Source organism: Ursus americanus, chromosome 14, assembly GCF_024610735.1.
Source record: "Ursus americanus isolate L20-20 chromosome 14, mUrsAme1.1.p, whole genome shotgun sequence".
Classification (NCBI taxonomy): Eukaryota; Metazoa; Chordata; class Mammalia; order Carnivora; family Ursidae; genus Ursus; species Ursus americanus.
The window spans coordinates 38,783,139-38,796,421 of record NC_142140.1 but is presented as its reverse complement, the minus strand read 5'-3'; the positions used below and the strand labels follow the sequence as shown (position 1 = coordinate 38,796,421).

Genomic DNA, 13,283 nt, shown 5'->3' with positions numbered 1-13,283 from the left:
GAGGCCCAACGAGTGTCTTCCCCAAAGCACTTTAATGCACGCACCAACCCCCAGTCCCTGCCTGCTGCCTGGGCAAGAGGGGCCAGCCCCGCGTGGAGGCTCCCATGGCTCCCATGGCCAAGTGTGCCGAAGAGGGCTGAGCCCACACACGCTCCATCAGTAGGTGAGGGGCGTGAGGATGAAGAGGCGGTCTTCTTCTTTGCGGATCCAGCGCATCAGCTTATGGATGGCACTGACGGCCGATGCCTTGGTCCCCAGGGGGCTGTAGCACATGTAGAGCTCAAAGGCACCTGTCACCTGGAGGAGGGGGCACAGGGTAGTCATCGAGGTTAGGCAGCCCCCAGAGCCCCTGCCCAGGATCCCAGTGAAGCCCAGTCCAGCCCAGCCCAGGGCCACCTTACCCAGGCCAGGAGGTTCTCATTGGGGCCTGTGTAGTAGATGGTCTTGAGTGGGCGGGAGGCATTGTGGGCTCGGCTGTGCAGGTACTGGTAGAGGCCCAGCAGCCGCTCCTGCTCCTCTTCACTGGTGTACGGGGCCTCAATCTCAGGGCTGGAGAGGGGGGAGTAGGTTCGCAAAGAAATGACTTCCATTGCCTTCTCTGGAGACCCAGAAACAACTATTCCTAGCCAGGGACACGCTGCCATGTGTCCCACCCTCCAAATGTTCTCCCAGGACAGGGCACTGTCTACCTGCCACAGAAGACTCTCCAGGACAGGGCTGGGCCCACCCAGACGGGAGCCCTGTTCTTCCCCCTCCCCCAAGTTCATGGCATCTTCGGTGACCTTCCCTTGGAGAGGCCAATCTGAGTTTAGGTGTCCAAGACAGAGAGACAGGTCTGAAGTGGAGGAAAAGTGAGCTGGGAACCCAAAAAGGGGTAATGGGAGGACAGAAGCTGCCACATCTGGCTCCGGCCCCTCGGTTGGAGGAGGAGTTCTGTGGATCCTAAGGCAGACTTGCTCCAGGGCAGGAGATCCAGGAGACCTCAGTTCCAGCTTCCTTCCCTGGGTGTACTGGGCATTTCAAGGCTTTCTGGGTAACAAAGTGGAGAGGTGTATGCCCATAGGGAGCAGAGGGATGAGGAGACTGGGTCCCTGATGTGAAGCAGACCCAACATGGCAGTCCATTCCCAGAGGGGCTTTCAGCTTCAGGACTGCATCAGGGCTCAGGACCAATCCCCCCCCCCCCCGCACCCACCCCTATCTCCCTCAAGCAGTGTCCCTGAGGCCCTCCCTCACCTGGTGAAGAGTCCCGAGCTCTTTGACTTATAGAGGAAGTGGCGCAGGTCGGGGATGCCCACTTGAGCAACACTGTAGTAGGGCGTGCGCAGGGCTTCCCGCAGCGCCAGGTGGGCGCCGCGCTTCCGCAGGCGCTCCTGAAAGCGGCGGCGGCAGTCCGAGACTGCAAAGAAGTCCTCGCGGTCGGTGGAGACGAGCAGCAGGCAGAGATCGGTGTCAGGCTCCAGGTAAGAGATGTGTGCGTGGAAGAAGCCGGCCGCGTTAAACTTGGGCAGGCACACGGGCGTCCAGGCCTCGCCCTCGCGGAAGGACGAGGAGGAACTTATGAGGTTGAAGAGCAGGTGCAGGTCGATGGGGTGCAGGAATTGGTCCTTGCGGCGCACTAGCGCCACGAGCTGGTTGCGCGCCAGCAGGATGGAGAAGACGAGGCTGCGCGCTCGCGCCTGCTGCAGGCTGGCACTCACCGCGTCGCGCACGGCCGCCGCCAGGGGCAGGCAGCGCGCCGCCCCCATGAGGAAGCTGGGGTCTCGCGCCATGAGCTGCAGCAGGTTGTCGGTGATGCGCTCCGAGCCTGAGAGCAGGCGCCGCAGGTCGTAGTTCTGCTTCTGCTGGAAGATGTGGCTCAGCTGCGCGCCCGTGAGAAGGCTCAGGATCTGGTAGTAGATGTAGAGCAGCTCCTGCGCCAGTTCCTGCGCCGACTGCCGCGTGCGCGCCACTGCCACCAGCACCAGTGGGCTCCGGCGCACGAATACTACCTTGTAGCCATCTGAAGGTGGAGGGAGGGGGTGTCAGCTTCTCCGGGAAGCCTTCCGGGATTGGCCTGGCCCAGCTCCCTCGGAGCCCTGGCTTCCTACGCCGCTTGTCGCCTTCTACAGCCTCTCCACCCTCCCTCAGAGCTCTGCACACAGTAGGGACTTAAGGATGATGAAGATAGAAACGGCAGCCCGAGGTCCCCTTTCCCTGAGGACTCCAGGCCTGTCCCTGCCACTTGGTTCACAGACTGGCAGCAGCCAAAATGCAGTGAGCGCTTCAGAAAAACACGCTTGTGTTAAACGGCAAGAGCTGGGTGGGGCTCAGGACCTGGGGCTTTTTGGTCACCTCCCCAGACTTCCGGTTCTCTCCAGGGGCAAAGCCCACGTCAGAGCCACCTTTGGCCCTCACAATAGCCCTCTAAGGCAGTCAGTGTTGCTATCCATGTTCAGATGACAATATTGAAGCCCAGTGAGGCGGAGGGACTGCCCTTGGTCACATAGCACATCCCAGCCCTCTAGTCCCTGGGGGTCCAAAACCTGCTATGAATTAACCCTGGCCAGGGGAGCCCTCCCTGCCCCCCTTTCCAGGTGGCTCACCTGCGTGGATAGAACGAATGGCATTCTTGTCTGCCTCCAGGAAGGACACCAGGGCCACCATGACACCCATGGTGCTGGAAAGTGCCTCCTCTGACCCATAGCGGGAGTACACAGGCTTCCCCGCCTCGCTCAGCACAAAGACGTGCTTCTGGTGCATTCGCCAGGCCTCAGCAGCCTCCTCCTCATCCCCCTCGCCTGCGCCCTCCCTGGGGGGTTCTGTGGCTGGCCGCCCAGCTGCCCCTGAAGACTCTGGCCAGTCCTCAGAGCTTCCTGGCAGCATCTCCTCCTGCAGGTCTCGGGCCACACCCGTCAGCTGGGTGCTCAGCTCACTGAAGTCCTGGCTGATCTGGCGCATGTCTGCAGGCAGCGGTGGGGGACCACCAGCACCCTCATTAGGGCTGTCCCCAGAAGCTGCCCCATCTTCCGATTCCGTCAGGTCCTCGTAGGAACGGGCATGGACGAACATGGCACCCTCCTGCCCGGCACCTGCCGGCCAAAAGCACTGGTGCTTAGAGCAGTAGCCGCTGGCAGACCACCTTACCAGCAAGGTGCCTAATAGGGTACTCTAGCCTTACTGCCCATCCTGGCGACCCAAGCCACTGTTCCCTCCTGCTGCTGCCTGCTATGAGTTATGCCTCCCTGCTAGTGAGAGCCCACCAGTCTCCTCCCATCATGCTGGGAATAAGACCCAAACCCCTCATGGCTGCGGGGGCAGCTGGCATCTGCTTGCTTCTCTCACTCTCATCTCACAGTTCTTACCCATTCCACTCACACTGACCTTGACCCACCTGCTCTTTGGACACCCTCAACATGCCCCCACCCGCCTCAGGGCCTCTGCAGCTGCTGTTCCCTCTGCCTGGAAGGCATTCCCACCTCCTCATATGGCTGGCTCCTTGTCACACTTCAGCTCTCAGTGAAGACGTTAGTTACCTCCTCACCTGACCTCCGACCCTGGGCACTCTATCACATCTCCCTCCTTGATTTCTTTTGTGCCACTTGTCAGTTGTTATCCTTCTCCCCAACTGCAATGGGGTTCTTTCCGAGAGGCAGGAACCTGGTTGTTCACCGCTCTATGCCCAGCACCTCGCCCCGCGCCTGGAATACTTCCTGTGTTCAGTGACTCTCTCTCCCTGCGAGAAGTCTCCCTGACCCTGCTCAGGCCATAGTTCCTAACCCACTCCAGTGTAATGGCCCCATTAACCTGTGGCTCCCCTAAGGCAGGGACCATGTCAGTCCTCCTTTACTGATTTTTTTTTGACAGAATAATTCAAGAGATAAATTTTGAGTCTCTATGAGGAGTTCGGTACTTATACGAGGTATTGGGGATACAACCACTCTGTGCTCAAAGAGCTCACAATCTTGGGGACGAGAGACGTGCAATGCATACATAAACACATAAAATTAAAAAATAATGAGTATCCTGTATAGAGCATGGTCAGAGCAGGCAGGCCTGACTCGTGAGGAGGTGACATTTAAGCTGAGAGCTGAGGGAGGGAGAAGGAGCCAGGAAGGTACACTGTAGACCCACGGAACAGGAGGAGGACCCATGCCGGCAGCCAGACAGCACAGGGTGAGTAGCCCAACAAGAAGTGGAGAGGAAGGCCGGACATAGCCGGACTGAGCCTGGTTCCCTGCAGTATCCCCAGCACCTGAGAAATAGCCCAGGAGTGACTGAACAAATACATGAATGAGTGCGAGCGAAAGACTGGCTGGGAATCCCAGTGGCCCTGGAGGCTGCTCTCGCTGTCAGCTTCCTGGAGCTGCACACCCTGCCCATACCTGGCTCCATTCCCTGAGCCAGTCCTGGTGTGGGGCTCTCAGCTCTCTCCATACTCTGCCCATCGGAAGGAGCCAAGGTGCCATCAGGGCATTCGCTGCTTCTCTTCCTCTGCATGTCAGCTGCCATCCCTCCGGCTTGCCTGTGGGGCAAGCAAAGGCGTCATCGAGGGTAAGGGGGAAGGTGCTGTTGGCAGGGGTCACTGGCATAATTAATAGTGGCAAGTACAAAAAAGCATCCCTCACCAGGACCCAACTAGCTCAAACCCCTGGGGAAGGGGGTTCTGAGTAGTCCCCTCTAAGAAATGAAGTATGTTTTCATTTTCTAAATAGAAAAGGAAGAAAGAATTCATTGTACCCACTCATTGTAGAAAACTTGGAAAATACAACAAGGTCTAAAGAAAGAAATGTCACCATTCTCCCACCTTTCAGGACCTTTCACTGTTCACATTTTGGTGTATTTCCTCCCAGTTTTTTTTTTTTTTTAATGTACAAAGAAGGTAAATTATTTATTTTTATTTATTTATTTATTTTTACAAACTGATAATAGCAGCTAGCACTTACTGAGTGTCAAGGCAGCGTGCTAAGCAGTTCAGTGGACAGTTATCCAAGCCTAATCACTCCGCCCTGGGGCAGGTGCTCCTGTCTCAGACTAGCTTCATAGATCAAGGGACTGAGGCTGGGAGAGTTTGGATGTCTTGCCCAATGTCACAACAGGAAGGAAGCACTGGAGCTGGGAATTGAAACAATTCTGTATCCTGCTATCTTCCACTGCACATCCTACCATGAATATTTCCCCATTCAAAACTAAGTTGACCAATAGCGCTTTCTAGATATTTAGGCATTTGCAAAGAAAGAGCAAACAGGCTTGTCTTCAGGCTGGCTTTTTTCTGAATACACTATTGTACTTTCTGAATTTGGCACTGGGGCTTGCCTTACAAATTACAACCAGCTAGAGACATGACGGTTCTCAGCGCCCATCTGATGGCCAAGACTGACTCAGCTTGATCTCCCAGTTCTCCTAGCCTCTGGGCCTGGTGGAGGTGGCTAGGAGTGGATGGCAGGGATAGCGAAGTTGGATGGCTCACTTGGAGTCACCCCTCAAGCCCCTGAATGGCAAGCTGAAGGGCCTTCACTTGGCAGGCAATATACATTCCCAGGGGAGGGGTTCCATCTGAGGCACTGACCCTTTTGTGAAGAGAAATCTGGCTGGATAGGCTAGAAGGGCAGCAAAGACCAGTCAGAGACTCATGAAGAGGTCATGCAGGCAGGCCAGGGGCCTGGAAAGGACTGGTGTTAGTGATCCTGCCCCTGCCTTCCTAGGGCAGAGTCTTAGGGAGTAACTGAGGCCCTGTTTCCCACTAGCTCTGCAACCTTGGGCAAATGACTCCTCCCTGAGCCTGGCGTGAAGTAGGTAGTCAAAAACGTTCACAAAGAGAGTGATCTCAAAGACCAAGCGTCCCCATCACTCGCATTTGTGTGGTTCCAGGTTGTATCCGTGAACACTCTCTCAGACCCCCCACCCACCCCCATCCCACCAGAGTTCCTATCAGGGAACTCCTGTATGGACCCAAAGGACTGACTTTCAACCTCCTTTTTTTTTTTTCTTTTTTGGGGGCATCTTTGTTGGAAGCTATGGAATCCTTTCTTCAAATGAGTCTTTTGCAGAAGTTCAGTGTGCAAAACAGACAGAGCAGCCCAGTGGCCACCCCTGCACTGAGCCCGGAGCATCGCGGAACAAGTGAAGGCTGGGTACCACGGGCCCAGGGCATCACCCCACACAGAGTTGGACCAAAGAAACATCATTTGGGAGAAGAGCCACCTTTGGGGATTTTCTAGGCCACTAATCCCGTCCAGCAGGACAATCAAGAGTGATGGTTCCCAGCATGAGTCAGAGCCTAGAGGACTACCTTGGGCCACCTTGTCTTACAAGGGGCCAGAGTAACTAAGAGGCTACTTGCCCTCAACAGCAACCTGTTCAGAAAGTTCTCCTCAGAGACAGAGATGGAGACCAATGGGAGAAATCCCAAAGAGGCCAAAACAACCACTGTAATACCACAGAGGCCAGGGCAGTGCAGCTACAGTAACGAGGGCAGGCCTAGGTCTTCCGCAAGGAGACACAGGCCACATGAGAACCTCAAAGACCATTCTTTCACAAGCTAACCTAAAAGCCAGATTGGGGCCTACACAGCTACGTGAAGAGAGTGACCCCAGAGAGGTGAGTCTGTCCGTGTCCAGGCAGAGGGCAAGCTGCTACTGACAGGGCTTCTGGACCTGGCTCCCTGGATGGAAACCTGGATTGCTATGTGCTTCCTTCAGGGGAGAAGGTCCAGAACCACTGCTTTAAATCACCACATTTCTGGGATGCCTGAGTGGCTCAGTTGGTTAAGCATCTGCCTTCGGCTCAGGTCATCATCCCCGGGTCCTGGGATCGAGCCCCACATCGGGCTCCTAGCTTAGCAGGGAGCCTGCTTCTCCCTCTGCCTGCCGCTCCCCCTGCTGTGCTCTCTCGAGGGCTCTCTCTCTCTCTGAGAAATAAATAAATAAAATCTTAGAAAGAATTACCACATTTCTATGTCACCTCACTTTCCCACTCCGCTAGTCAGTAAGTTCACACCTTCTCTCTTCTCAAACTTCCCTCACCTGCTTCTCCCATGTTCGCTCAGCACGAACTGTGATGCGGCTGAGGAAACAGAAGTCAGCCACAGAGAAGGTCCAAGAGTCCCACCACCACCTCGCCTCACCTGCCAGACGCTGCCTTCCTTTTTCTCACTGAAGATGAGCTGTTCATGCTCCACTGGGGGCAAACTCCCCCACTCCAGTCCCTCTCCCAGATCATTGGTTTCCCCTTCTCTCCTATCCATCACCAATATGCTGATGCTTCGTCCATTTTCAAAACCTTCCCTGGGGTGTATTCACTCCATTATAATTCACTGAGCTGTACTTATGATTTGTGAACCTTAGGTCTGTCTTATTTCAATAAAAACATTAAAACAAACCTCCCTCTAGGTTCCACCCCACTTTTTTGCTGCCCTTTATAAAACAAACCTCAAAATAGTAAATACTCCTTGGAGTTTAATTAGTCAGGTGGGCTAGGTTATGCTTTGTGATATGAATGCCAAAATGGCAGAGGCTTTACACATAAAGGCTTATTTGTTGCTCACAAAAGTCTACCATGGCTCTGGTAGTAATTCAGCTCCCTTCCAAGCAGTGATTCAGGAATCCAAGTTAATTGTATCTCATAGCTCTGCCATTGGAATGCGTGCCTTTCCCACCTCACTGGGCAGTGGAAGACAGGGCTGGAAGGTCATGTATCGGCTCTTAAATACTTCAAAGCCCAGATTGGCCAGAACTGGTCAGGTAGCCAGAGGGACTGGGAAATGTGGGGAGTCGTGGATAATCAAGAAGTACATCTGCCACAGCCTCTCCACTTCTCCCACTCACTCTTGAAGCCATTCCAACTAGACTTGTGCCTCCATTACTCTAGTAACACTGCTCCCATTAAGGCTGCCAGTTGACCTCAGGATCATCTCACTTCACTCAGCAGCAGCAATGGATACAATTGATCCTTTCCTCTCTTTTGAAACATTTTTTTTTCTTCTTGGCTTCTGGTATACCACTCTCCTTCCTTGGGTCTCCTCCTACCTCATGGACCATTTCCTCTAAGTCCTTTTTTGCAGTTCTTCTTATAGCTAAGAGACCCAGATTTCAGTCCTTATATCTCTTCCTTGTCTTCATTCAATCCACTGGGTGATCTTATTCAGTTCCACGGTTTTAAATTCCACTGATACATTAATGATTCTAATTTTTATTTCCAGCGCCAATCTTTCTTCTGAATTCTAGAGGCACACACATTTAACTGTCTACTTGATGTCTGCCCTTAGATGTCTTACAGGAGCTCAAAGTTCTGTGTCCAAAACGGAGTTCCTAATCATCCTCTTAAAAACTTATTCCTCCCAGAGTTTTCGCCATCTCAATGAAAGACGTCATCCTTTCAGTTATTCAGCAAAAGATCTTGGAGTCATCTCTTTTCCTCACACCTCATATACCAAACCATTAGCAAATCCTGTCACCTGTACTTTAGAATACAGGTGCACCCAGCAAAATGTCTTTCTTGTTAATATTTTCCTCATAGAATTCCTTTTAGTTTTTAATACCAACTGTGGTAGCCAGCCTTCAAGATGGTCCCCAGTGATCCTCAACTCCTGCTATTCATGCCTTTGTGTACCCCCCTCCCACACTGAGCAGGGCTGATCTATGTAACCAAAAGGATAATGTGAAAATGACAATGTGTGATTTCTGAGGCTAGGTCATAAAAGATATTGTGGCTGCAGCCTTTCTCTCTTGGATCACTCTCTTCAAGTGGAGCCATTAGCATGTTATGAGGACACTTGAGCAGCCCTACTCATGCCCTTTCAGGGCAAGAAACTGAGACCTGCAAACAGCCAGTATCAAATGTGCCAGTCGTGTGAGTGAGCAATCCTGGAAGCAAATCATCTAGCCCCAGTCAGGCCTTCCGATGATCGCAACATCATGAGAGAACCTGAGCCCGAACCATCCAGCTAAGCCTCTCCCAAATTCCTCCCAAATCCCCATAGGAATTGCATGAGATAATAAATATTTATTGTTGTCTTAAGCTGCTAAGTTTGGGGGTAATTTGTTACACAGCAATAGATAACTAATACAACAAACTTGTATTGATTCAGCTTATGTTTACACAGAAAAAAATGCATATTGACATCATCAGAACTTGATCTATATTTTAAACAAAGTAATGTGCATTTAAAGCCTCAAATTATATTCCAAATCAGACAGGAGATCACTGAGTGGCAAGAAAAGGGGCTTTCTTGCATCGTGGCTGTTGCAGGTACTGAAAGAGGCCATGATACTACATCAAAGCAGCAAACACTGTTTCGTGATCAGGAGGAAATGCTTTAAGTATTTTATACCCTAACACTATAACTTACTAGGCATATATTAGGTATGTATTTTTCCTGTGATTTAGTACCATTTTAGAAAATTAGAGATTTGGAGTTGATGAGGGAAGCATTGTACTTTTCCCCAGTTAAAATAATGGGAAACAGACTCTAAGTTAGTGATTCCAGACATAATGCCCAACTTTCATCCAACACTGATGTCAAATGGGAAATACCTATATCCAGAATCTGATCACTGCTCAACACCGCCACCACTACCACAGTGGTCCAGACTACCATTCTCTCTGTAGGAGTGTCGCCCCTGTTTTTTAACCGGTCTCCCCACTTCTGCCTTTGTCCCTGCACAGTCTGTCCCTCGCACAGCACTCAAAGCGATCCTCTTGAAAAAGAAGTCAGGTTGTGTAATTCCCCTACTCACAACTCTGTAATGGTTGCCACTCATTCAATGAGAAAGCCAATTTCCTCACAGCGGTGCACAAGGCCCCACTCTATCTACTCCCCCACCATTACTTCTTCAACCTCATCTCCTGTCCCTGCCCCCACTCGCTTTACTTCAGCCCAGCCACACTGATCTCATGGATTTCCTTTAGGATAATGTAAATGTAAATCCTGAGCACTTCTTCACTTCAGAACTTTGCCCTTGCTGAGCTTTCTGCCTGGACCACGTCTCTCTGCCTTTCCCTCTGCCCCCCCCCCACCTTACCTATTCCACTGCTTGGGCTAGATATTGACATGAACCCACTCTCTCACTTCCTTCAGGTTGTTGCTCAAGTGTCACCTATCAGAGAAGCCTTCCTGCAATATCCCCGATTCTCACCCCTTTTGCCCTGCTTCATTTTTCTACATTGAAGGTCACCCGGTGACCTGCCACAAATTTCAATTTATCAGCTCCACGCACAGGAGGAGTTTAATCAACATTTGTCAGATCAAAACTTGGGGAGGGAAAAGGTGAAAGATCCTCAAAGAACACCCAGTTATAATGCAACCTCTGGAGACCCCTGCCTGTGGAGAAGACTTGTGTTTGGTGGTAGTCAAGTGCTCAGGAACAACGGCCCTGGATGAACCTGGTTTGGTTTTGTAAGTCTTTAGTTTCCTCATCTATAAAATGGGGATAATGATAGTACTGATTCACTGGGTTGTGGGAGGATTACATGAGATAATCCATGTAATTTGGTTACCCTGGCACAGAGGAGGCCCTTGTACACTCAACTGCTGCCATTAGCACACCATGATTATTTTTACTTAGCATTCAGACCATATGTAGCTACACTTACACATAGATCCAGTGGTTTCTGCCCCATAAATCAGTCCTTCGAGAGCTGGCTCACGCTGAGTCAGGCCCTGAGTGAACTGGCCTGGGAAAACATGATTCTGACCTCATGAAGCCAGGTAGGCTCTGGCCAGAAGTGAGCCACCTGTGATGTCCAGCCAAAGAGATGTCTGTGGGCCTAAGACTGGGAGTTCCTCCAGGCTTACTGGCTCTTCACTGGGCCTGACATTGCAGGAATGGACCATTGGTTTTCTGCTGCTTCTAGGAGTCTCTCCTAAGTTGAACTCTTTGGTCTGCCACATGCCCCTGCTCTGTGCCTTACACCTTTGGCTCAAAGACCCAAACAAGGTGTACAGCAACTTACCCAATGTCCTGGGGGCCCACTACCCACCTTGTGGGCTTCATGCGACTGAGCCCAGGATGGCTGAGTGGTACCCAGTATGACACATGCATGGAGTGAGGACAGGGTCAGCTGGCTGGGGATAGCAGTGGCTTCCTTTACAATAGTTCCCCTGCTACCTGAAATCATGTAGGACCTCAGCATCTCCAAGGCCAATCTGGGGATCCAGCCAGAAGTCCTGATGAAGCAAATAGTTCTCTGGACACTTACGCTGGAAACCAGGCAGGGAAGGTGAGTGACTCACAGAAAATCCCACCCCAACCCCCACTGGAGCCATAACCTGCATGACTGAAGCTCCTAGGAGGCTGGGCCTGAAGTCATTAAGCAAGAGAGGTCTCTTGGAACCAGTCCCATATGTGCCCTTGGGGCCCCTTCTCAGGCAGCCTCTCTAGAAGCCCCCAAGGCATGCTACTTTCCCTAGAAGTGCTCTGCTGTGCCTACAAGCAATGTCATCAAACAGGCTGGCTCAATCAGCCCTTCTCCTGTGCCCATCCTGGAGCAGGTAGAACCTTCAAGAGCCCCTCCCTACTGGCTCCCTACCACTGTTGCTCCCTCTCCCTGCTTAGATAGTGCTCTGTTCTCCTTGACCCCTTTGGGAGTGAGCTCCAGATGGGAGGGTGGTGCCAGGATGTATGGGTGCATGAGACTGGGAGACTGTGCTGTAGCTGTTTCAGCAGGATACCTACCCCGAGCTGAGAGCATGGCCTGGTACTTGTCACTGCTGGTGGCCACTCCCCTCTCTGACAAAGGCTGCTTACCCTCCCCCAGCAAACTTGAACCCAGAAAGGGTTGCTCACCCAGTACAAGGGGCAGACGTGTTATCTGAACCAGGGCACCCTTGAGAGCAAAGTCCAAAGCCTCGGGACACTTCCAGGAGCTGCCCCATTCACCCCACAGTCACCTCTGCCGATCTTTGAGAGAACTTTATGGGGGTTGGGGTGGGGGGTGTGGGTGCCTTGGGGGGCGGATCCTACCTGGCTGCTGGCCCCTACAGGACTTTACCCTCCCAGCCAAAGGAAGGATTCCAGTCTTCGCCTTTTGTATTCTCCACTTGGGGGCCAACCGGCTAAGGCACCCCAAAGAGACTAAGACCTCCTACCGCAAATGGCAGCGTAGGCAGCAGGGGCGCCCTGTCTTCAAGCCCCTCGCTCCAAGGATGACAGCTCTCCAGTCTCTCGGTACCCCAGGCCACGTGGGCTGGCAGTCGTACTCACCTGTTTCTCTTGGGGGCCCTGGACGCACAGAGATTGCCGGTCACTGCACTCTGCCGGACCCCCGGGAGAGCATGGGTGCCCGGCCAGACCTGGACTGAGGGCGCAGGTTCGCGGGGCCACGGCCCCCTGCGGACGCAGACATGTCCCCTGTGCGGGCCACCGCCCCCTCCCACCGCCCCTCGCCAGGCAGCCGGCCCAGGAAGACAGCCCTCGCCGGCCTCTCGTGGCGGAGGCCCGGCTCCAGCCGCTCGGCCCAGCCCTGCCCGCCCCGGGGTGCATTGTGGGAAATGTAGTCCACAGCTCGCGGCCGCCTGCGGCACTCTGGGGCGGGGCGGGGCGCGCAATCCTGGCAAAATCGGGGGCGGGGGCGGGGCCTGACCCGGGTCAAGATTTGCCTCAACCGGCAGCGCCTTCTTTTGCGTCGGGGCCTAGCCCAAGCGCCTCCCCGGAACCGAAAGGACAGGGTGGGCAGCAGGCCCAGACTCCCAGGCCCCTCCGCCCCGGTCAGCTAGAGGTTTATTTCAAGCGGGAGGAAGAGACGTTGGGGTTGTTTCCTCTATTGACTGTGGAAGGGCAGTACAAGGTTAGGGGCTGGATAAATGTCATTTAGTGGGTCGAGCTACACTGGTGTAAAGGATGTAGGCGCATCAATTGTTGCTGAAGACATCCTTTTAGCCACGTTTTAATATATCAGTATGGGACTCTAAAACAGTTCTCAGCTTTGACTGCACATAGAACGACCTGAGGAAATTTTAAAAATCAGTAACACCTAGAGATTTTGATTCAATTGAATTGGGATGGGACTCAGACATCAGTATCTAGAAGCTTCCCAGGTGATGTGCCAGGGCAAGGAATGATTGTTATGGGCATTTGTAATTTCCTAGACACAAAGCAATACAAACAACAGGAAAACAAAACTTCCCAATCTTTTTTTTTTTTAATTTATTATTTTTTTTAAAGATTTTATTTATTTATTTAACAGAGAGAGACAGCCAGTGAGAGAGGGAACACAAGCAGGGGGAGTGGGAGAGAAAGAAGCAGGCTCCCAGCGGAGGAGCCTGACGTGGGGCTCGATCCCAGAACTCCAGGATCACGCCCTGAG

At 52.7% G+C, this 13,283-nt stretch overlaps 1 protein-coding gene across 1 annotated transcript; it reads right to left on the bottom strand.

Annotated features, from left to right (window-relative positions):
* Window positions 1–13: 13 nt before the first annotated feature.
* On the bottom strand, window positions 14–12,445 carry MON1A (MON1 vesicular trafficking associated A). The gene is made up of 6 exons (XM_045807163.2): window positions 12,182–12,445; window positions 4,364–4,503; window positions 2,585–3,070; window positions 1,236–2,001; window positions 402–549; window positions 14–297 (listed from the first exon to the last, which is right to left on the bottom strand). Exons 2-6 carry the CDS (start codon window positions 4,488–4,490, stop codon window positions 157–159), a joined length of 1,668 nt encoding a protein of 555 aa, XP_045663119.1. The 5' UTR covers window positions 4,491–4,503; window positions 12,182–12,445; the 3' UTR covers window positions 14–156.
* Window positions 12,446–13,283: the final 838 nt, after the last annotated feature.

Coding starts and splice junctions, on each gene's coding strand:
- MON1A (XM_045807163.2), bottom strand. CDS start 4,490: ATGGCAGCTGACATGCAGAGGAAGAGAAGCAGCGAATGCCCTGATGGC. Junction 2,002..2,584: donor CATTCGTTCTATCCACGCAG/GTGAGCCACCTG, acceptor CTCCACCTTCAG/ATGGCTACAAGGTAGTATTC. Junction 298..401: donor ATGAGAACCTCCTGGCCTGG/GTAAGGTGGCCC, acceptor CCCCTCCTCCAG/GTGACAGGTGCCTTTGAGCT.